At 36.0% G+C, this 21806-nt stretch overlaps 1 protein-coding gene and 1 long non-coding RNA gene across 2 annotated transcripts; both read right to left on the minus strand.

The window, feature by feature from the left end:
* Positions 1 to 118: 118 nt before the first annotated feature.
* LOC140891723 (serine/threonine-protein phosphatase BSL1-like) lies at positions 119 to 15849 on the minus strand. Its single transcript, XM_073300339.1, has 22 exons — positions 15697 to 15849; positions 15394 to 15602; positions 15243 to 15303; positions 15041 to 15119; positions 14869 to 14948; positions 14672 to 14766; positions 13717 to 13816; positions 11036 to 11105; positions 10500 to 10601; positions 9789 to 9870; positions 9516 to 9680; positions 8650 to 8818; positions 8379 to 8577; positions 8134 to 8301; positions 7770 to 8008; positions 2256 to 2340; positions 2076 to 2174; positions 1802 to 2001; positions 1654 to 1729; positions 1162 to 1297; positions 948 to 1087; positions 119 to 835 (listed from the first exon to the last, which is right to left on the minus strand). The coding sequence occupies exons 2-22, from the start codon at positions 15593 to 15595 to the stop codon at positions 752 to 754; spliced, it is 2631 nt and encodes an 876-aa protein (XP_073156440.1). The 5' UTR covers positions 15596 to 15602; positions 15697 to 15849; the 3' UTR covers positions 119 to 751.
* Positions 15850 to 17497: 1648 nt separating this feature from the next.
* Positions 17498 to 21030, minus strand: LOC140891293 (uncharacterized). The gene is made up of 3 exons (XR_012152477.1): positions 20922 to 21030; positions 20673 to 20788; positions 17498 to 18028 (listed from the first exon to the last, which is right to left on the minus strand). It is a non-coding gene; the product is annotated as an uncharacterized lncRNA (long non-coding RNA).
* Between the last annotated feature and the right edge of the window lie 776 nt (positions 21031 to 21806).

Raw genomic sequence — 21806 nt, forward strand, 5'->3', positions numbered from 1 at the left:
ATAAAATGGGTTTGATTTAGATTCAAAACTCGGAACAAAATCAATTTTTTCCGGTTTATTCAATTTTAAAACTAATCCAAACTATCATAGACTAAAACTAACACAAACTAACGATTGATTAGATTTTAATTTCATTTCTGCTCACGCCTGCTACGAATCATAGTAAAAATACAAAGCTAAATCACTCCAGAATCCATTTGGTCAGTTAAACAAAATTCTATATCCGCCACAATTTTCATTTGTCCTCCGAATTCCAAGTCTGCTGTATTTGTAGACTATAAGTTCACTTAAGCAAGTGCAGTTTCATCATGATTCCTTTAATACACAATCTCACTGTTTTAATCAAACTTCACACCTGTCTCTTCTATATATCGATCATTTCTAATTTTTACCACAATTTATTCTATGATTCTCTTTTACTTACAACACAAACAAAGGATCCTTCTGTAGACATCAAGGCGATTTGTCTCCCACATTTTTCGGGCAATCTCTGTACGAATTCAAGAAAGTAACTCGATCCAAAGGCGAACAACAACACTGTAGTCTAGGTTGCATATTCGCTTACGTCTTTCAATCCGAGTACACTTTGAACAACCTTTCACATCTTGCGATGTAAAATACAACAGAGACGGGTAACTACAGATGGTGTGTTGCCATGACCATGTGATCCACAGCCTCTGGGCAAATAAAATCCTACTGGAAAAAGGCTTTCCAGGACAGCATTGGCATATACAAAGATCAGCAGGTAATATCATATATAAGCAAGTGAACTCCGGTCATGGTCAGGCTGCGGTCGACCTCTGGTGGGAGTAGGCGGCCTTTGAATGTTGAGCTCCTAAAGAAAATGGTAACAATGACAATATTTTTATGGGTATAGAAACTGCATTAACGAACAGAATGCAGGAAGTTTAAAGGGGAGCCGAGAATAACTAATTAAATGGAAATACCTGCATCCATGTCTCCTCTGTCCCACGTTCTGGAGATGCCTCTGGAGACCGAATAGGAGGTGGCAAGGGATGGATCAATTTCGGAACAATGACCAATCCTCTGCCAACGACCAATATTGCGCCAGCATTGTTTGCCGTTCCTGAATGAATTTGGTTAAGCAAGCTGTATTTTACTTGAAAAGTAGGTGGAAAGGGAATGCTTTGAGTACTGTACCACAATAGTTGGTCGCAGAAAAAAGAGTAATCAGCTGCCCTTGGGCAAATCTTTCGAATCCATCCATAACGCATTCATGAGCTCTAATGATAAGTCGCAATTTGTTTTTCTTACAGAAATCTGTGACTCTGTCAGGCTGCGACAAATTATAATGGACCACATAGAGCAGCCGTGAGTAAGAATGCGGTGTTTTACTTCATACACTATAAGAAACTGAACACACAAGGACTTATCCATCTTCACAACATATAGCATACATTGAATAAGAAAGAAAAGCTGTCATCATCAGCGACCTCATGTCCATGGAAATCATAAACGGGGAACAGAAACATCAGAAAAGGTAGGTTGTTTGTTTTTAAGTGTGAAATCACAAGATTATTCATATTAACAGGAAAAATTGGATAATCAGCAGTTAACACACACTATAAAACGAAAAAGCTCGCAAACTGCATTGAGCCATTAGCATTCATGAAATCGTTCACAACTGTATACCCCGAATGTTACAAGGCCAGGTCCTCTTGCATTTGGTCTCAATCCCTCTATGCTATCATTTTCAGTGGGATCAGACCTGAATAAAAATATGGAATAGTATTAGAAGGCAAGGGATATCATCCATCACATCAGATGAAGATACACATACCACAACAAATCCATGAGCACTATTGACCCTGCATCCATTGTTATGGGCCTCTCTAGTTTCTCTATTTGTTCGACAAAATTGATTGACCTCCCTATGCCACCATGCATGCAGATAATTTTTTTCTCTATTAGTGCAGCGAGAGGAAGATAATTAAACAACTGATTAAAACGAGTCCAAGCCCAGATCCCATCACTTTCTCCCTGCATGAGTATCAATGACCCTCAATCAAATACTGAAAATCTACAACTGAAATTTTTTCTGCACTCGTGCATACCATTCTTTCAATGCATTCAATTCGAAAACCAAAGAGTGCATTGATGTCTGCAGCTTCATGGTTGCCACGAATAAGGTGAACATTCTCTGGGTACTCAATCTAATATACAACAGAAATGGCATTGGGGTGAATATGCGATATATTAAAGAATGATTGAGCTACTCATTGTCAGAAACTTGCCTTAAGAGCAAGGAGCAATGTGATGGTTTCCAAGCTGTGTTGTCCACGATCAACATAGTCTCCCAGAAACAAATAGTCAATATATCTGAAACAACAGGAAATGATGGTTAAATTACTACACAAGAAAATTCAACTATTAGTCACCGACACAGTAAATGAGGAAAAACATGTTAGTCACTAGAGTTGAAATCAAATTTAACCAGTGACACAAAACTAGGAATTCACAACAATGTTTTCTCTCGTTAAGTAAAGAATAGAGATCATACACAGTGGTCAAAGCACAATATTTTGTTGGTGGATCCTGATATCAAAGAACCAATGACAGATATCAGGGTAATAAAAAAAAAAGGCTCACTTACAAGAAGCCTTGTCAGAAAATTTGATAAAACTTCAGCTCGAAGGGCACTTGTACAAAAGAATGTACACCACATAATCAGGGAAAGTTGTCGGTGCAGAAATTTGGTATTGGCTTGGATGAGACAATTTTGATGCAGAATAAATTTTTATAGGACCTTAGTCCATCTAAAATGACCCCAATCTATGTTTTTAAAATGCAGAAAACTCTCCATAAAGCACTACAATCTCAACTCAGAGGTGGACAATCAGCAGACTTTTGTATCAAAGTATTCATCCTTGAGAATGACAAAAAGTGGAGAAATATTTAGATTTGGTCTTATCAAATCTTTTATTTTTCATAGAATCTTTTTTATATTTGGTAGGATAGTAAATATATATAGATTGATCCTTATACCTAAAATCATGGGATTTTGATTTGTATTCTATAAGTATTAAAGAGGTTGTACTCCAAGAATTATATCATGGAATAGAATAAAAAAGTTATTCTTTTTTTCATGGTATCAAAGCCGAAGGGTTTATCCTTTGATAAAACTTCAAATGGCCAACACTGATTCTAGCTTATCGAACGATGGCGGTGTCTCTAGCCCATCCTCGACAGCCAAGAATTCCTCTTCCATCACGCTTTTTCCCAGCGTCGACTCCTCTCTGTCCATTACCAGTCACAAACTCGATGGCCGCAACTATCTCCAATGGGCACAATCGGTGAAAATTGTAATTTGTGCCCGTGGCAAGTTAGGGTATTTAACCGGCGAACTGCCCACCCCGAAGTCCAGTGACCAGTCGTATAAATCATGGCTGGTGGAGAATTCTTTAGTTCTTGCATGGCTCATCAATTCAATGGAGCCCCAGATAAGTCGTCGTTATCTTTGGTTCAAGACAGCCAAAGATGTGTGGGATGCGGCCCGAAGTATGTATTCGGATCTGGTAAATGCTTCACAGATATTTGAAATTCGGTCCAAGCTGAAGGAGATGAAGCAAGGATCAAAATCCGTCACCCAATATTTTTCAGATTTGCAGGAACTCTGGCAAGAACTTGATCTGTTCTTTGAAGACGATCATGTTTGTGCTACATGCAGTGTTAAACAGCGGACACATCTTGAGAAAGAAAGGGTTTTTGATTTTCTTGCGGGTCTCAATCGCGATTTGGATGAGGTGCGTGGTCGTGTGGTGGCCTGGGAGTCTTTCCCATCACCGGAAGAAGCCTTTTCAGAAGTTAGACGAGAGGAAGTTCGCCGGAAAGTAATGCTTCTTGATGGAACTCCAGCTTTTTCCAATGCCCCTGACGTTTCTGCCCTTATTTCACATAGGCACATGTCCTCTGCGAAATCTCATTCTGATTCAAAGTGGCGTGAGCGCCCGATTTGTGAGCACTGTCATTATCCTGGCCACACACAAGATAAATGTTGGGAACTTCATGGCAAACCACCAAATTGGCAGCCCAAGAAGAAGAAGGAAAGCAAGGCTCATCAAATACAATCTGCGATTGTGAAATCTGGTCCTACTTCAGTGCCTCTGACTCAAGAACAGCTAGAACAAATCTGCAAGTTCCTGAACCAGTCCTCGGTCACATCCCAGTCCCCGTACAGCTCTACTGTCGGATCGTGTTCGATAGCACAATCTGGTACAACTTTTTCAGTTCAAACATCTTCTTATTTGGATCCTTGGATCATCGATTCAGGGGCCTCTGACCACATGACAGGTTGTTTAAACATGTTTTCTACCTATATTCCTTGTACTTCTCCCACCAATGTTGTTCTTGCCGATGGGTCTGTGACACCAGTTGCTGGAATTGGTAACATAAAACTGTCATCAACTCTTGTCCTTCTTGCAGCCTTTCATGTCCCTAGATTAAAATGCAATCTGATCTCTGTCACAAAATTAACTCGGGATAATAACTGTGTTGCTAAATTTCTGCCCTCTTCGTGTGAATTTCAGGACCTACTATCGGGGAAGATGATTGGCAATGCTAGAGTTCATGATGGTCTTTACCACTTCAAGGCTGATTCTGACAGAAGTCGACTTAAACTTGTGTCCAGTAATGCGTCTTTATCTGTTTTTAGTGATCAACAAATAATGTTGTGGCATCGTAGGTTTGGCCACCCAAATTTCTCTTATTTACAAAGAGTATTTCCCTCATTGTTTGGCAATAAAAAGTTTACTTCTTTCAGTTGTGACATGTGTCAATTTGCTAAACACACTCGCACATCATTCCATCCAATCCCACATAAACCATCCACCCCTTTCTCCTTAATACACAGTGATTTATGGGGACCCTCAAAAACTCTCACCTCAAATGGTAAAAGATGGTTTCTCACGTTCATAGATGATCACACACGAGTTACTTGGGTGTATCTTCTTCACGATAAATCAGAAACCAGCAAAATATTTAAAATCTTTCATAAAATGATCCAAACCCAATTTCAAACCCGAATTCAAACAGTTCGCACAGACAATGGGAGGGAATATTTTAATTCTATTCTTGGTGAATATTTAACTGAACATGGGATTATTCATCAAAGCTCCTGCGTTGACACACCCCAACAAAATGGAGTTTCGGAGCGAAAGAATAGACACTTGTTAGAAGTATCAAGGGCTCTTATGTTTACAATGAATGTTCCAAAATATTTATGGGGGGAGGCCATATTAACTTCTGCATATCTTATTAATCGCTTACCAAGTCGCCCTCTCAAATTCCAAACACCAGTGTCTCTTCTCCAAATGCAGTATCCATTCTTCACACCCCATACTCTTCCTTTGAAAATATTTGGGTGTACAGCTTTTGTCCATGTTCATGACCACCAACGAAGTAAACTTGATCCTAGGGCTGTGAAGACGGTGTTTCTTGGATATTCTCCAACTCAAAAGGGTTACAAGTGTTTCTGTCCTCGAACCAAAAAACAGTTTGTCTCCTATGACGTCACATTCTTTGAGGATACTCCTTACTTCTCATCAGCCTCGATTCAGGGGGAGAAAACAAATGAATCTTGCTTCTGGAACAGTTTCAGCTTGCCCGTACCTACTGAACCATTACATGTCACTCCATATCCGGACAGCAGCCTTTCCATTCCCAATTCAAACTGTAACAGCCCTTCCAGATTGGAAACAGAGAAAGAACATATGCCTGAACAACAAGAACTTCAAGTCTACTCCCGAAGGAAAAAGCCACAAATTGGAAAGGACTTAGTGAACTCTCCTCATCGCCAAACGGATGAACCGATAGTGGAGCCACTCAAAGAATCAGGTACACCTTATTCTATTCTTGATTCTGACATTCCAATAGCCCTTAGGAAAGGTGTTCGATCATGCACTCAACATCCTATTTCTCAGTTTGTCTCGTATTCAAAACTATCACCCTCATTTCGTGTTTTTACATCAAATCTATCCAGTGTGTTTATTCCCAGGACTGTTGAAGAGGCCATGATTATTCCAGAATGGAAATCTGCTGTCCTTGAAGAGATAAATGCTCTTGAGAAAAATAAAACGTGGAACTTAGTGAAGTTACCTCAAGGTAAAAGCACGGTGGGGTGTAAATGGGTTTTCACTGTTAAATACAGGGCGGATGGTTCAGTGAAAAGATATAAAGCTCGCTTAGTGGCAAAAGGGTTCACGCAAACTTTTGGGATTGACTACAATGAGGCGTTTGCTCCTGTTGCGAAACTTAATACGGTTCGAATTCTTCTCTCATTGGCTGTCAATCTTGATTGGCCTTTACATCAATTTGATATTAAAAATGCCTTTTTGAATGGGGAGTTGGAGGAAGAAGTTTATATGTGTCAACCTCCTGGATTTGAAATAGAAGGTGAAACTGTTTGTAAGCTCAACAAATCTCTTTATGGCTTAAAACAATCTCCTCGAGCATGGTTTGACAGGTTCTCAAAGGCTATCAAGAGGTTTGGTTACAAACAGGGACAGTCGGACCATACATTGTTTGTGAGACACTCTGAAGTCGGGAAAATCACCATTGTCATAGTCTATGTCGATGATATTATCATCACTGGAGATGACAACGAAGAAATAAAAAAAATCAAGTCAATGTTGGCAAAAGAATTTGAAGTCAAGGACCTTGGAGCATTGAAATATTTCTTAGGAATGGAGATTGCTAGGAGTAAAAAGGGAATATCAGTTTCTCAAAGAAAATACACCTTGGATCTCTTGAAAGAAACATGAATGTTGGGATGTAAACCAAGCAAGACTCCATTTGAAATTGGTAGCAAAGAAAAGATGCTTGAAGGAGGACCGGCTGATAAGGGGAATTATCAACGCCTTGTTGGAAGACTCATCTACCTTTCACATACAAGGCCAGATATCGCATTTGCAGTCAGTTTGGTCAGCCAATACATGCATTCTCCATGTCAAGGACATCTTAATGCTGTGTACCGCATTCTGAAATACTTGAAGCAAGCACCAGGTAAGGGGCTGTTCTTTGCTAAGACTAACGATAGGAGCCTAAAAGGATTTACAGATGCAGATTGGGCTGGTTCAATCGACGATCGAAGCAGAATACAGGGCCATGTCTCATGGAATATGTGAACTTATTTGGATTAAGAGAGTAATGGGAGAATTAAAGATAGGATTTGAAAATCCTATGAAACTCTACTGTGATAACAAATCCACTATCATGATAGCTCGCAATCCAGTCCATCATGATCGTACTAAACATGTTGAAGTAGATCGACACTTTATCAAAGAAAAACTAGAGGAAGGCATCATTGACATTGAATATGTTCCTACTTCTCAACAACCAGCAGATCTACTCACCAAAGGATTGACAGAACAAACTCTTGAATTTCTTACTCACAAGCTTGGCCTCATTAACATCTTTAGCTCAGCTTGAGGGGGAGTGAAGAAATATTTAGATTTGGTCTTATCAAATCTTTTATTTTTCATAGAATCTTTTTTATATTTGGTAGGATAGTAAATATATATAGATTGATCCTTATACCTAAAATCATGGGATTTTGATTTGTATTCTGTAAGTATTAAAGAGGTTGTACTCCAAGAATCATATCATGGAATAGAATAAAAAAGTTATTCTTTTTTTCAAAAAGATATTCTAGCAACCAAAATTACATGACCAGAAGTTGAATCTTTTCACAAAGCTGAAATGCTTACAAGACGACATGTTTAATTAAACCTTGAGCATCACAAGAAGCTTACGTGATATCTCCTGCCGTCGAAGGAAAACCGTACTCATCAAACAGTCTCATCAGATCACCAAACTGGCCATGAAGATCCCCAAATAATTTAACAGGAGCTTTAAGTTGAAGAACCGTTGGCTCATTCATGAAGAGCTGCTCTGCAGCATAACACAGCTCACCAACTTCATATGAGTCCAGAAAGAACTTTCTGTTTAAAGGAGGCTTCCAGTTTCGAGGCCTAAGCAAAGTTGATATCACCTGCAACAAATACATCACTATCATAAGTCCACGGGTGAACCAAGGAGAATTCTAGTCTTCAGTACAACTTTATCTTTCAAGAAGCTCAATAATTCAGACAAAATAAAGAAATCTGGAAAACTTGCCTTTTTATGCAAGCCTTCAGGAGATTTCTGTCTAATAAACTTTTTGGTAGGGTGGGACAGATCATTTTGAGAAGGAATCATTCGTCTACTTTCATTTTCAAATTGATCCAAAGACAACTGCCTAATCATACCCCCCAAGTTCCCTACGGTTTCTTTTGCAACTACAACCTGTAGCATTGAAAATAATCAACTCAGATGGCTTTGAAATATGTGTATCATTTTCTACAAACGAGTAAGGACCAAACCGCTCTAGGGTGAAGGCGAACATCAGCCTCGGTATCACTGCCATCGGAAGTGAGTTCTGCAGCTTGTGAATTATCATCTGATAAGGATGTTTCTTCGGGATTGCTTGATGCTGCCTGTGCTGCTTGCCAGATGGCATTAGCAACCTCAGCCTCAGCAGTTGATGCTTCTGCCAGTTTCTCCAAAGAATTTTTATCCTCACTATGTACAAATAGCAATATTTAGTGATACACTTCAAATAAACCACATGAAGATGAAGGAATTAAAATCAACCTCCAAGCACCAAATGAAGGTGTCTCAGGTGTTCCATCTGAAGCTAGTTTGGGGGGAAATGGAGCTACACTAGGATGGTTTGATACTCTCTCTGATGGTGACACTGGGTATTGGATCTCTGATTGAAATTGAGAATTTTCTGCAACCACAAAATCATCTAAAAGAACATCTGCAACAGAAAATTAAAACCTATCATAATCATAGACAAACACAAATGGAAGGAAGTAATACAGGCAAAATTGAAATTAACTAGGCTTATACTAAAATCGAGATTAGTTTCTTATCTTAAATGCCCATTGGTTAAGACCAAAAGTGCAAGTGTGGAAGCAGTTAATATGCACCGAGGCAATTATCATCTCAGATTCGGTCATCGAAAATCATTTACAACCATGTTGACAAATTGAAAACATTAATTTCAAGAAATTGTTGCATGGTTTTGTTTCACAGAAGATGCAAATAGGTTTTATCACTCAAGCATTCTCTGCGGTTGGAACGATAACCAGATTCCACACAAATAGATGTCTCATAAGTGGCTAAGGATGGTTTTCCCACTAATAGGAGAAAACCTTTTGATTAGGAGCAATTGCTTGATCATTTGTAAGGATGAAAGCGAAAGGAGTAAATTATTTTCTCAGAATTTTGCTGAAAAAATTTAGGTTTATGAGCCAATATGAAATTGAATTTATCCATGGAAGTACCACGGGTTATCAGAATCACATAAACCAGTAAAAGATATTAACCCACTTCCAAAATATATGGACAATAATTGATATCATCAACACACCATTTTAATACAAATGGTGGGCTGTGATGAATCTTCGATGCATGAAAAAGAGAGAGATTGTGCTGCTAAATGAGGTTGTTACCTCCTCTTAAACCACCATGAATATAAATTCGGACACCAACAGAAGCAGCCGCATGGCGGCATCGACGCATAGACTCCGCAGAGGGATCAAGCTCGGTGTATTTGTTGCCTCGTGATGTCACTACCCCGTTCCTGTCAAGCCAAACTCCAGCTGCAGTGTCCAGTACTTCAGAGAAAAAGAGCATACAAAGGTGAGGATAATCTTCACCTGACCGAGCTCAAACTTTTACAACTAATAAATGCGAAATAATAACCACCAAAGTCCAAAAGTTACCTGCAATAGCTGCATCACCTTCAACTGCTCGTCCACCCCTGACAACACCCCCAGTAACATGCAATCTTGCACCAACAAAAACCTGATAAAGTGAAAAAGTTCATAATCAGTGAAGAAAAGTGAAGTGAGTGCAACAACACAAACAACCGGTTGCGATCCTACAACTCTGAATTTCTCTTGCAGTATTGTAGAGCCTATATATCCTCTTCCATGGATAAATAAAAACCAAAAACAATTATATCATTAAAAAGTGAACCATTCATTAAGTTTATTTATTCATCAAGGCCCAACCAAGCCCAAGTCTGACGGTTGACTTTTAAGTGAAATATTAGTCTGAAAAAGTTGAAATTTAAACCGAAACATAGGTAATCTCAGATTTGATAAAACAAAGTCCATGGAAATTAAAATTTGTATACCCTGAACAACATTTCTTTTATGCACAAGTAAAGAAATAATAACCAGGTCAGTCAACTCCATTTCTCTTAAATCAAATAAATGACCAATTCAATACAAAAGTATACAGCAGAGCTCAAATGAACCCGAACAAATGATAAGGATGAACAACAAGAAATGTGGGTTGAAGAAGTGAGAAAGCAATCGAATGAAAAACAAGAAATATGGGTTGAAGAAGTGAGAAAGCAATCGAATGAAAAACAAGAAATATGGGTTGAAGAAGTGAGAAAGCAATCGAACTTTTAAATTATTACTTACCGCAGCATGTTGATACCTTGGCGAAGGTGACACTCCTGGGGCGAGAGTCCATTCCCATTGACCATTTCGATGCATAAGTAGTCCATAAGCATCAGCAAGTGGCTGTACAGAAGCACATTCAATTAATAGCCTTAGTCAAAAGTATCCAATGAAAGAGGCCTCAATTGCCATGTTATAGTTTCTCCTTAGATAAATAATTAGAAGGTACAATTAGAGAAGTAACACAGTATAGAATGACAGAGGATTAGCCAAACGGATGTCTAACAGGGCGAGAACTTCACAAATGAACTACTTACACTTATTTAACAATTTCACACAGCATATTGAAAGAAATTCCACTTTGTCACACCGAAAAGAGGTTTGCTGAGACAACAAATGAGTACATTCACCATCAAGCAGCATTTTGTTAAAAAACAAGTCAGTTTGATGCAAGTTTCTTTCCTTTTTTGAAGATCTAATAAATAGTTCAAGACTTGGCCACCAGATGGAAATCGTAAACATACACTTCACATATCAATAAGAAACATTTATCATACCGTGCCGGAAGAATCCCTTCCTCCACAAAGTAGAAACATTCCATCAGATCGAGCACTGGCAGTTGCATACCTACAGAAAACAACCACGTAATTCTATTATGACCATGAGAAAGACAAGGCCACAGATTCTTAGAACTGTTGTAAGAAATATGACATCAGTTATCAGTTCATGATACTTGTATCGGAAATAGCAATCAACCCACAATCAAGACTCAAGGGATTATGATTATAGCAATCAAGTATTTTCTTGTCATAACCAAAAGATTGTGATATCAGAAATCACGGATCTTGTTTCCTAAAATTAGGGATTGCTTATTTTATTTTCCTTCCTTTAAGAAGTTATTCATTATTCATTGATTAATATGATATCTTTAGCTATAATGTGACTGAAAAATCATTGAACTTATATTGCATCACATTTTTAGCTCCTTAAATTCATGACAACAAACGATATTGGTAGTATAAAGCATCAATTTATGTTGAGGAAAAGTGACTACCATTGGTGAAGAGATGACCAAGAAACATGCAATGATAGTATCCGTAGTTGGTTAAAAATTGTTATTTGGTGATGAATTTGTTGAGGGCAAATCGTTATGTAGAAAATTAATGACAAATCACAAGAAGCTCGTGAAATGGGGGAGTTTAAAGTTCAAATGGAGTATCCAAGCATACGATTCGAATCTCATGATATTCGTCCAAACTTGACTCTTATCCTCGCTCTAACTTGAGGGCGAGTGTAGGAAATATCAACAAAACCCATAATCAATGGATCACAACCCTTATCAAGTATTATGTTGGTCACAACCAAAGGATTGCTGTGGTATCAAACAGTATCCTGTCAATTAAGTATTTATTTCCTCAGTAGGTAATATCAATTGTAATGATATAGTGTATCAGCATTCAGCAAAGTAATGAAGATTATCATTTTCTCCCCTCTTTTCTAATACCTAATAACAAATGTACAAGAATCCAAGGATGTATTTAAAAGATGTGAAGAAAACAGTAGACAGCAGACTTGTCTAAATTTTCATATCCCATAAGCAAGGATGAAACACATGAAAAATGTTAATTTCCTTCAGCAAAGGAAAAAACAAACAGAAATACTCCACTCAGGAGAAAGGAAACCAGGCAAGGAAAGACGGAATTCCATTACTGCACAAATTCATAGCCTTAATAATCAAAGAGGAAAAAAAACAAAAGGGAGTAAGGATAAGCACGAGTCTATATAGATATTTAAAGGATTTATTTTATCATATTTGTACTTGTCTGTCATTTCTATTCTGTATTTTGTGCTTATTTCATGACATTTTATATTGTTTTTAGGTTTGGCCACAATTTGGAAAAAAGTTAAATATGGGGATGAGGTCAAACTAAGCATTATCACATAGGAAATAACTGGAGAAGTAAGGAAGGATCACAGATAAGATGCAGGAAAAAAAATTAAGGAAGAAGGCCCGGAATCTTTCTAGATCCTGTGCCACCTTCCTACCCAAATGTTGGGCTAATGCAAAATGGAAATAATTAAGACGCTGAATTTGGCACGGACCTGAGTTAGGATCCACGACTTTCTGTGGTAAAAATCTTGAAAAACCATGTGGAATTTTAGAGAAAATTTCCTTTGGACGTGATATATTGGGATTTTTGGCTTACAATTCAATACTTACGAGGATTTCTTTATCAGAAAAATATAAGTATTCGATTTATTTTAGAATTTTTGCATCATTTACCACACAATAGCTAGGGTTTTGAAGCTTTGGAGGGGAGACTTCGAGTCGAGCAAGAACATGTGCCTTATTCGCTGAGATTCCTTTCCTAATTAATTATGTTTACTTTATTAGGTTGCAAACATTAGTTCTAAGTTCTAACTTTTGTTGACTTTTATGGAGTAAATTTTTAGTGACTAAGGTCACAACAAGCTCTAACAAGTTATGTTTTTGACAATTTAATTTTAATTCAGTTTTATTGTTTATTTCAATTTATTGTTGATGTTTAATTAACATGTTTGCATTAAATAAGGCCAATTAAATTGTATGACAAGTATAATTAAAAGACTCAAACTGGAAGACGATAGATTAATCTTAGCTTTATAATATAAACCACTAGAAATATAATTTGATTTCTATACGCGATTTTAGGTTGAAAAACTGAAAATCCGTAGTGACTAACGCGGTTGGATTTAATTAAATTCATCAATTAGGGATAATTCAACAGTTAAATTCAATTAGGTATATTTTCTAGGAATCGATTAATAAATTAACTAAGGAATCTCGTCATGAATTAAGTAATAAATTTATTGAATTTAATTTTGACACGTGGAATATAACTTGGCTCAGTACCGTTGTTTGTTTTAGTCATTTTTACGAATTCAAATTCCCTCTAAAGCAATTTCCTCGCTCTCGATTTTAAATTGTAGCATTATTATATTTTATTTTTTTAATCTAGTTTAATAAAATATATATATCCTAGTATTCAAATACTGCTTCAGAACCTTCCTTGGCCTCAAAAACATTCATTATAACTTGACTAGTGCACTTCTTGGTTAATTTTAACTACAATTATCAGTCAAGGAACAAGGAGAGCTACATGTCTATTGTCACAAAAGCTCTTTCGCGAATCGAAAAGCCAAAGCTCTGAAAAGATATAGGGGACATCATATGATTCAGAAAGCTAAAGCGACTCACATTCTAGCAGATGGTCTATCACCTTCCGGGTTAAGCCTCTGCCATGAATATGGCTTCTGTGCAGTATCGAAAACCCATGCATCTGATAGCACTCGTTTACCTGCAGAAAATAAGAACTCTGTTATACAAAGTGTCAACAAATAGACACAAGTCAAAAATTGCCAAACACGAGTGAACATGTTCGATTACAAGGTGCTAAGTACCAAGAAAAAACAGTTCAAAACTATTAAAAGGAGAAAAAACTCAAACCAGAACTAAAATTGCGAAAGTTAGGTCAGACCAACAGTGCGAAGGAGATGCCACGGTCTAAACTGGCTACCACTGAAATATTTGACCTAGTATTATAGTTATTGCAATATCCTAGTCCTACAAACATGTTCCCGATCTAACTACAGAGAATCTTACAGGGATATTAAGGTTCACCATCAAATGTGTAATCCTACAGGCATCAATTGGTAGCTCAAGAGCAGTAAAACGAAAGGAGGGGACTCTAGGCTATAGAGTTACGAATGATTTATTCTAATGATCGATATATGTTATGTCCTCTGTGCCAGCAGTAACTTTCAAGAAACATCAAATTCATATGGCGGATAAAATAGGTGATTCCAAAGGGTAATGAGACCATACATGATCATTGCAATTGAACTCGACAAATTTAATTGGCCTAGAAGTAATTGAAAATGAAAAAGGTGACTTTGGCCACTACAACTCATAAAGTCCCCAGGATTTAAAAATGAACTTAATAAATTGACATAACCATTTTCAAACAGACATTGATAACCAAACCCTCATTCAAAAGAACAGTGACACTTAATTAACACCAATGCTGAAGTAATTCTTTGAAACAATGTGCCATTATATCTCCAATGTGTGTAAATGACATTACTATAAACACATCATTTCTCACAAAACATCATCTAATGAGGTTTGAAGATAATAGAAATTATATGTTCACCATCATTGCCACTAACGGTAACAAGATATCTTTGAGCAACCAAATCCATGACATGGCCATATCTGGGCCCTGGTCCCTCTCCTTGAACGACAACTCTAAGCTCCAAAAAAAGAAACAACCAGTCAATGATTAATGAAATCAACAATAAGATAACAAAAGAAGCAGGAAAAATACAATAGAAATCCCTGTAAACTCACCGATGCCATTTAAATTTGTCATTAGTCAAGTCGAGCACATATAGATCATCAGTTGAATGTCCCGCAGGACCTATGCCACCCTAGCAGAAAGTATAAACATCCATAAGAAGTTTATTTCAACCAAGCGCGTCCCGTGACAAGATAAATGTAGCAGCATTTTCACTTTGATCACCTGAAAAACAACCATCGTGCCAACTGCTGCTGCTGCATGTGCAGCTCTCGGTGATGGAGGCTCCCCGGCCGGCCTGAGTCTAATTCAAATCATTTAGCTAGGTAAATTAATAAGCATCCAAGCAACATTAAATGCGACAAAGTCAAACAACAATAGAAACAAAAAAGATAATTCAAGCAACTGAAGCAAATCAATAATTAACCTGGTCCACTTCCTAGTGAGAACATCATATGAATGAATAGAATTCGTCACTCCATCCAACCCTAGAGAATCAAAAACATGACACCACCATTACCAAACAATACATCACAAAGCAAATTAAAGAAAAACAGAAAAGAAACAAAGTTAATTACTGATTCCGGGAGCTCCTCCATCCCCACCCTCGATAGCGGTAGCCCCTCCGAAAAGAATGAGCCTGGGGCCGCGGGTCTTAGTGGCGGCCACAGCAGTGAGCGTGTGCCCACATCGCGGCCCCGGAGCGTCGTCATCAATGTCCCAATAGGTCTCTAAGCTTCGATAGGTCGGAGCCGGATAAAGCCACGGCTTCGATCCCATCCAGAGACTGTACTAGTACCAACACGACAATTCAAAGACAAAAGGGATACAAAAACTTGAGAACTGAATCAACAAAACGAAGAGGAAACACGAACTCAAACCCTGCACAATGATTACACACGGTGGAGCAAGTTAGCTCGCAGCGGCGGTGGCGCCACCGGAAATTTGAGTGGTTGCCAGAGGAATCTGATATTAACTACAAAATTTTGATAATTTTCACCGGTTTTTGTGTACGTTTCTCTCTCTCTCTATACGTAATTAAAAAGTAAATGCAAATACACTTTCACGTTCGTTTTTTTTTTTTTTTTGCTATATTATAAATTATAATTATATTTTTTTATATTTTATTTTTTTTCTTCTCATTTCAATTTTAAAAGTTAATAAACTTCCTTTTAAAATTTTAAAAAACTCTTCATTCTTTTTCTTTCTTTTTACAAAACACAATACTCCGTGTCAGAATAGACAGTTATAATAATTATTAACAAACGAATAAATGAAGGAAATAATTATAGATAACAATTAATGGAAAGTCAATTTGAGGAGATTTTGCATTAAAATTTTAGATATACATTATAGATATGTAATTTTACGTTTTATATAATTTAAGTTGTAGTAATAATATTTGTTATAGATCCATCTACTACAAAATCATTTTATAAATGCCGTCTATTCAAATTTATATACATACACTAATAATCGAGTGTACGCGATGTTTAGATTATGTTTTTGAAAATATATTAATTAATTTTGATGTGTTTTTTTGTGTAAATTATTAGTTATCAACAGAAAAAAACTGTCTTTTTAGTAGTTGAATATATATTAACGAACAAAACAGAAATTGACCATGCCACATACCAATCAACTCCACATTTTTAATAAAAAAATAAAAATATATATATTACTTTTGTTAAAAATAATTTATAACTAAAATTTTTCTGATTTTTAAAAAAATTATATTTTTTGCCATAATTTGATTTTTTTTCATGCAAATATAATAAAGTAGAGGGGCTTTAAAAAAATAGTTATTTTGGTTGGGATTCTACGTGCAAAACGTTATTGTCTCAGTTGAGTGTTATATATATAATATTTTGTACTCAGATGTTGTTCTCTAGTTTTTACAAAAAATTGTGCATACTGATTTATTATCTAGTTAAAAGTTTTATAGATTAAAACAAAAAGATTAATCATACTATATCTATATAGGATAGAATTTATATCCAATTTCTTAAAAAAAATGTTATATGACCCTATTTCTTAAATTTTATAAACTAATACAATTAAAGACATGCAGAATTATGACAATTTTATTTACATTGGACATAAGCTTGAAGAATATCAAGCTTTAAATTACACTCAAAAAGTAGCAATGTGAAACAAAACAAAAAACCTGAAAATATTTTATTCTTTAAAAAAATTTATGATGCACACTTTTAAATTTATACAGAAACTCAAGCATATCAATTTTGTGAGATATATCTCCTATTTGAATTATTAATGAAAAATATTACTTGTTATGATAAAAATATTAATTTTTATTGTAATATGAATGTATTTGACTCGTCTCACGAATAAAATTATATAAGAACTTCTCACAAGATACCTCATCCTAAATTTAAGAAAGTAGATAGTATGTCCAATCAGTTTAGTTATACATTCTCCTTTTAAACCAACATTTCCTATTAAATGCATTTTGTACTCGAGAAATGGAAATGTTTTGTATGCAAATGAGAGAGGCCTTATCCTATGTGATGTCTATAAAGCAGGCTTCAATAATTCTCACCAAAACCTTTATTAACTAATTGAAAATCTAGTAATCATTCAAGTTGGGGTAGCTAGCCGGCAATGTCTCTCTCTCAAATAATACCACATCCGACCAAGAAAATTAATTGGGTTTCAGAAAATTTAAATACACGTCCCTAAAAAAAATAACTCCAAGTTATATATATAATATGCACACAAAATGCATGCATGCATATAATATACACACACACATAAGTGTTGTCGAGTTGTCTCTTACTATACATACATCAAGTTCCACCTAAAGCCCGGATTTGAGTAGGACTAAAAGCACCGATATTCACACAAGAAGTAATGTTTTCAAACCATGAACTTTGATTTCACAGAAATTTGCAGCCATGCTGATACGGATTCTGCGGTCGATTGAGTGCCTTCTGGAGTCGCCACAGGCTCACAGCTTCTTTGCTTAAAAAAAAAGGATGAGAGTGTGTCTCAAAACAAAATCTACCAACACACATTGAAGAGTAAAAATCCAAGGAAATTTGTTACTATTAGCAGAAAAGCATATTCTAATAATCCTAGCACTAAAAAACAATGAAAAAATTAGCTCAAGGAGCGAGCTATTGCCCATCAAGACGCGAGGCGGCTTTGAGCTTAGTACAAGATCCAAGAGCATCTTCGTTCCACAGGCTTCAGCTGTACATTAACATCAGAAAATCATGCAGTAAGACAACACGGATATTTTACACCAATGAACAGCTAAAAACATCAAATCTCACGTTATGGTTTTCTGAATAATTTTTTATTGTTAACGGTTTGGAAAGAAGAATTTGTTAAGAAAAGATGGTGTGGCATTTAATTTAAATAGGAAAAGGGGAAACAATGCAACCCAATCAAGCCATTCAAGATCTCTTCTTCAAAACCTACATTGAAGTCACATACTCTTCAAACAAGTAAAAACCAAGTTATTTCGATTTGATGCATGAGTAATGGATTGGAAGAAAGAGTCCAGATACTATACAAGCAAACTCTTTTTTCTGGACTAGCCAAATCAAGTAGAGTATGAGCCTGAACCACATATCACTGAGTTTTTTTTGCTCCCGTGCCCTGATGATTCGCCAAGTTAATTCAAAACAATCTAAACATCACAATAATTTCCCTTCGCATCTCACAAGCGCTCTTCAAATGTAAATTTCAAGTATTTTATAACCGTGCCATAGCTTTTTATGGCGATCTGCGACAAATATCCATAACCAATCAGAACATCATCTCAATCCATTTTCCTATAAATCCCATCCTGCTCATCTTCTGTCATCACCCAACACATTTCCAACTCTCCACCGTATCAATTCTTCAAGTTTTTATTTTTAGATTTTTGAATATCTAAACAAGATTCGCAATATGAACTCCTCTCATTCAGCCACAAAGACAAGAAAAAAACAGTCAACCGCCTCTAAAAAAGTTTCCCGATCTGCAAAGGCTGGGCTTCAATTCCCCATCAGCAAAGTTGCCCACTTTTGATGAAGGGCAATTATGCTGATCATGTCAGCTCTGGAGCACCTGTTTCATCACCACAGTTCTTGAATACCTTGTGGCAGAGGTTACTTTTATATAATCAATCTTTTATTTTCTTAATCTTTCCTTTAGTTATAAATAGAGCATACGGTTGATCTCTGTTAATCCGCGCACTCCAATTTTCTCGATACAGGTTTTAGAGCTTGCAGGTAATGAGGTAAACAACAGAAAATAAAAGATAATTAATCTCCAAGACACCTAAAACTTGCAGTGGGAGGGAATGATGAGTAGAAACAACTCTTGCATAACGTTGCCATTCTAAATGCTGGAGTCATGCTCGAAGCTCATCATGATTTGTAGCAAAAGGGTACTGGAGAACCAGAGAATTAGATAGACTCCGTTTTATGGTTCAATTTATGTTCTCTCATGTATATATTACTTCCATCTCTTTTCTAATAGAATTTAATTTGAAACCTGCTGTTAACATACTCTATGCAAAAATTTTCGACCAGTCCATCCACGTAATAATTCTATATCCAACAAATAATGACTCAAGTATTCCAAATTAATAAGCACATTTTATAATATATACTAGCAAGAAGCATGTGCGTCGTAAGTGCGTCCTTCGTGCGTCAATACAAGTTCAATATAATTTGTTAGTTAGATTTATTTTAATTCACTCGCATTCGTTTATGCAAGCAAATTTTTTTTTCTAGAATAGGCAAACCGAGTAGAGTATGAGCTAAACCAATCTGAAATCCCCCATCAGCAAAGTTGTCCACTTTCTGATGAAGAGCAATTATGCTGATCATGTCAGAGCTGGAGCACTTGTTTATCTCACTGCTGTTATGGAATATCTAGCAGCAGAGGTTAGTTTTATACCATCAACCCTTTATTTTCTTTCCTTGAGTTACCGTTAGAGCAATATAAATTATTGCTACAAATTTGCGAAACTCTGACTTTCTAGACACGGGTTTCAGAGGTTGCGTGCAATGAGGAGGGAAAAGGAAACTAGCAGCAACTCTAATATTTCAAATTAACAATCACATGTTTATAATAGTAATAAGAAGCACGTGCGAATAACGTGCATTGTACGTGAATACCCACTATCGGTTTATGATTGATAGATTATATTAATCATAAAAATCTCTATAACCATTTTCTCCTAAATGTGACTACTACTATCATATTATTATCATTTTGACTCGAGCCCAAATGATACATAAACAGCTCTAGGGTCCAACTCTGATAGAAAGGAAAAGTACACATAACATAAACTGCACAAAGGAATAGGAAGTCTATAACTGGTTTCGTTTCTTGGGTAAGAACATAAGAATTTCTTGGAACATAAACATCGTTTGAATTAGGTGTGATAAAATGATACCAACAGATTTCTCAAAAGTTTCATTCTTTAAAACCAATAACAATTTAAAGATAAATTCATGATGGTATAACTGGAGCACCCTGGCCATAATCTATTGGTCGAAGAAACTAGCTTAAAAGTCTGAAATCTTACCAAAGTGAAGAATCAACATAAACTGACCCTAATGACACAAACTAAGCACGCACATCGAGCAACTACAGTACTCCTGTCTTAGCAAAACATGCCAGCATCATTTCATTTCAATCACTCGAATAAAAGATGGGTAAGCAAAAATGAGAAAATATTAATTCGCCACAACTGAATAGCCCATCCACCGTTGCCTAGAGGGCATAAAGTACTTCTCAATAGTCTATATACTGGCACAAGTAGCTTAGCTCAACCAAAGAGTTACTTGAAAAAATGTTTTTTTTTTAAAAAAATCCTCAACAGAGTCAGATAAACCTTTTATTGCGAATTCTGAGAGAACCCGTGAGGTTTTCCGGGTTCGAATCGAACGTGCGGCAACATACTCGTCAGCCCTCCATCGTTCCGCACGTTGTGAAAAGTAACCGAAGAAACTGAAAATGAATTTATGCAGACAGCACGATAAGAACTTTTCGCAGAAAAAAATCAACAGAGAGAGTAAAGAAATACAGTTTTGAGCGTAAATGCAACCAAATCAAGAAGGAGAAATCGAGGTGAGATTCATACTTGGCGAGAAGATGGAGCCATGGGAGGATTCAGCGCCTGAAGAGAAGAGAGACGCTTGTAGTCGATTCTCAAACAAAAGAGTCGCATTTGGTAATCGCGCTTTCTTTCAGGAGGAAGTTGAACCGACGCGGGAGTGGAGGCGTTGTGTGTATATAAATATGGGATAATTCCCAATTTGGTCTCTCATTTTATACATTATTTCTGATTTGATTTTTCGTTCTTATATCGACTCAATTTAGTCCCTCAATTTTTGTTGTTTTTCCGCAATTGGTCCATCCGTTTAATTAAACGTCAAAACGAACGGAATGACCTGCTGAGCCGAGGGACTAAATTAGGTCGATGTAAGAACGGAGGACCAAATCAGGAATGAGGTCTAAAACGAGGAACCAAATTGATAATTATCCCCTCATTCTAGCATTACTTTTGACTAAATGATTTTTTTATCAGTTATATTTATAAAAATATTGTTTACCTAAATAAAAATATTTTATAAGAATTCAACACATACTATATTAATATTATTTTTTAAAATTTAAACACATAATAAAAAAGTTTCGTTTATATATAATTAAAATGTAAAAGTTTAATTTTAAAAATTTAAAGTATACTTAGTAAAAATAAATAAATATTTGTTAACAAAAATAAAAATTTTAAAAAATAAATATTAATGATGACAATATGTTTTAAATATACATTTTTTGCAAACATAAAATATTTTCCGAATAAACTCATCTAGGTTTGTTAATATAATTGAAAAACCTTCATAAATCCAAACAAATTAAAATAAGTCAACAACTGATATAACAACTTTGTAATTAAAAAATAAAATTTATAATAAATAAAATAAAAAATAATAAATATATATTTTTATTTATGTTAACCAAA

This window comes from Henckelia pumila, chromosome 3, assembly GCF_033568475.1.
Source record: "Henckelia pumila isolate YLH828 chromosome 3, ASM3356847v2, whole genome shotgun sequence".
NCBI classification, from domain to species: domain Eukaryota; kingdom Viridiplantae; phylum Streptophyta; class Magnoliopsida; order Lamiales; family Gesneriaceae; genus Henckelia; species Henckelia pumila.